A 2,087-nucleotide genomic window follows, 5' to 3' on the forward strand; every position below is an offset into this window, starting at 1 on the left:
CCAATGCATTGAATTTGAAATGATGCACATTCAGATTCACTTCCTGCTGGCACAAGACTTATCCCATAGAACTGATTTATAGGGTTTTAATTATTTAATGAATAATTCAGTCAATTAAAATACTTGTTTTGGTCATTTTAGTATAGAGTCAATAAGCTCATATAACATGTGAGCAGACAAAGGTTATGGATCCGTCCCCTGCCTCCTGTACTCTCTGCCCACCCCCACTGCTCTACATTAACAAATATTGTTCACAAGTGAAAACTTTTGGGACAGCTGCCGATCTTCCCAGGAGTGGATGTTCCAGCAAATCCCCCCCAAGGTCAGACTGTGCAATGCTCAGAGAAATGACTAAATAAAAACCCAGGAGCCTCAGGTCAGAGCCTACAGGCCTCAGTCCGCAGGTCAAAGGTTAAAGGTCAGAAGGATTAGAGACAGACTGAAACAATATGTGTTGTTTAGAGTTTGAGGAGAACACCTGTGTGATTCCAGGGCTCAGTGTTTGAAGGAAAGCAGATCATCAGCAGCTCTGATGACACAGGTCCACTAACATCATCTGTGCTTCATGACAGACGAGCACAGGTCTGTGGCAGTGGCTGATGAAAATAATCTGTCCATCATTCTGGAACAGTGTCCTGCACACAGAAGTTGACCCGTGATGCACAGTGTCACGTTTGGTGAAAAACAAACATGTGTCAGGACAGATGTTGTGCAGCCACAGGACCTGGACTCTGTGCAGACCCTGAGTCACCACCTGTGGAAACAACACAACACCTTTACATTCATGCTGCACAACAAAAGCACAAATCATGGTTTCACTTTCCCACCTGTTGTTGTTGTTGTTGTTGTTGTTGTTGCATTTTGTCCTGGTAAAACATGAGTTTGAGACGTTCTAATTGTTCATGTTTTTATCAGAACCTGTCAAAGGACCAGATAATATACATAAAACAAAGGGAGGAGGGTTTAGTTTTGTGAATATCATCCTGCAGATATAAATGCTCTGCTCTTTTCTCTGATGCTGACCTAATGTCTCTCATCTTCCTGTATCCTACTCTCCTGGCAGCTCTCTGTGACATGCATCCAATGAGAGCTCTGTTCCTGATTCCTCGAAACCCTCCACCCAAGCTGAAGTCCAAGAAATGGTGAGCCTGTAAACACTCAGGGTGTACACTCATGTTGACTTTASKGKTCTTGAATACAGAGCTTTWAATTTGTTTTTGTTCAGGGGTTTGTCCAGCTGACATAACAAAAGAGCTTTGTCTTTATTTAAAGAAATATGTCAGGATGAAGTGAYGAAACCTGTGTGTCTGACTGTGTAACATGAACACACAACAGTGTGTTGTTGCTGTCACTTTAAATCTCCATTAGTTTAAGAGGATCAAGGTTTTTGTCTCAAACATTCTCCTCTGGCTCCCGTCCCCTCCATGCTTAAAGAAAAGCTCTTCAAACTGAGCTCTGGCTTCAGCCTGACTGCTGTCTTTCACTCAGTGTCAGAGGTCGGCAGCGCTAAAACAAAAATTAGCTCCGCAGTTTCYAAAGTACTTATGAAAATGTTTAGGTTCAGAACTTCAAAAATGCTTATGCCACAGAAAAACTGGCAGAAGCTAATTTTACAGCACAAGTTCAATTTGTCCCTTACTAGCTGACAATTCATGTACAATATACACAACACTGCCAACTAGTGGTGTATGAACCCTTGTACAACTTAACCCTACAACCTCTGATAGCTGGGGATGTGATTTCCTGAAACAGACCTTTAGCTCCTGGTGTAAAAATTAAAAAGYTGTTGAGGATTGCTAGTTCGGCTGCTTCTTTGTCTTTTTCTTTTGTTTGTTGTAGATTTTTCATTAAAGAAGCATCAATAAAGTAATTTTAAACTGTTTATTGGAAAACTGAAGCGATGTATTCTGGGTACAAGACGGATTTGATTTGTGACGGGAAACGAAAGCACAGAGTACAGGAAACCAGTATCTTCCCTTCAAAATAAGAGCTTGGATTTTAAAGTTTTCCATGTAGTTKCTCCAGTTGACCACTAGATGTCAGTCTTCATCAGCATAACATCTTTAAATCATTTCTGAGTCTCTAAC

The 2,087-nt window shown here is 41.2% G+C and overlaps 1 protein-coding gene across 1 annotated transcript in view; it reads left to right on the forward strand.

Moving 5' to 3' along the window:
• Positions 1–2,087, forward strand: part of LOC106536133 (TRAF2 and NCK-interacting protein kinase) — a gene marked incomplete at both ends in the record, with an annotated part of 56,121 nt that overhangs the window by 46,054 nt on the left and 7,980 nt on the right. Inside the window, 1 exon segment of the mRNA XM_014033331.1 lies at positions 1,064–1,142. Coding sequence (XP_013888785.1) covers positions 1,064–1,142 — 79 coding nt within the window.

This window comes from Austrofundulus limnaeus, unplaced genomic scaffold, assembly GCF_001266775.1.
Source record: "Austrofundulus limnaeus strain Quisiro unplaced genomic scaffold, Austrofundulus_limnaeus-1.0 Scaffold1697, whole genome shotgun sequence".
NCBI lineage: Eukaryota > Metazoa > Chordata > Actinopteri > Cyprinodontiformes > Rivulidae > Austrofundulus > Austrofundulus limnaeus.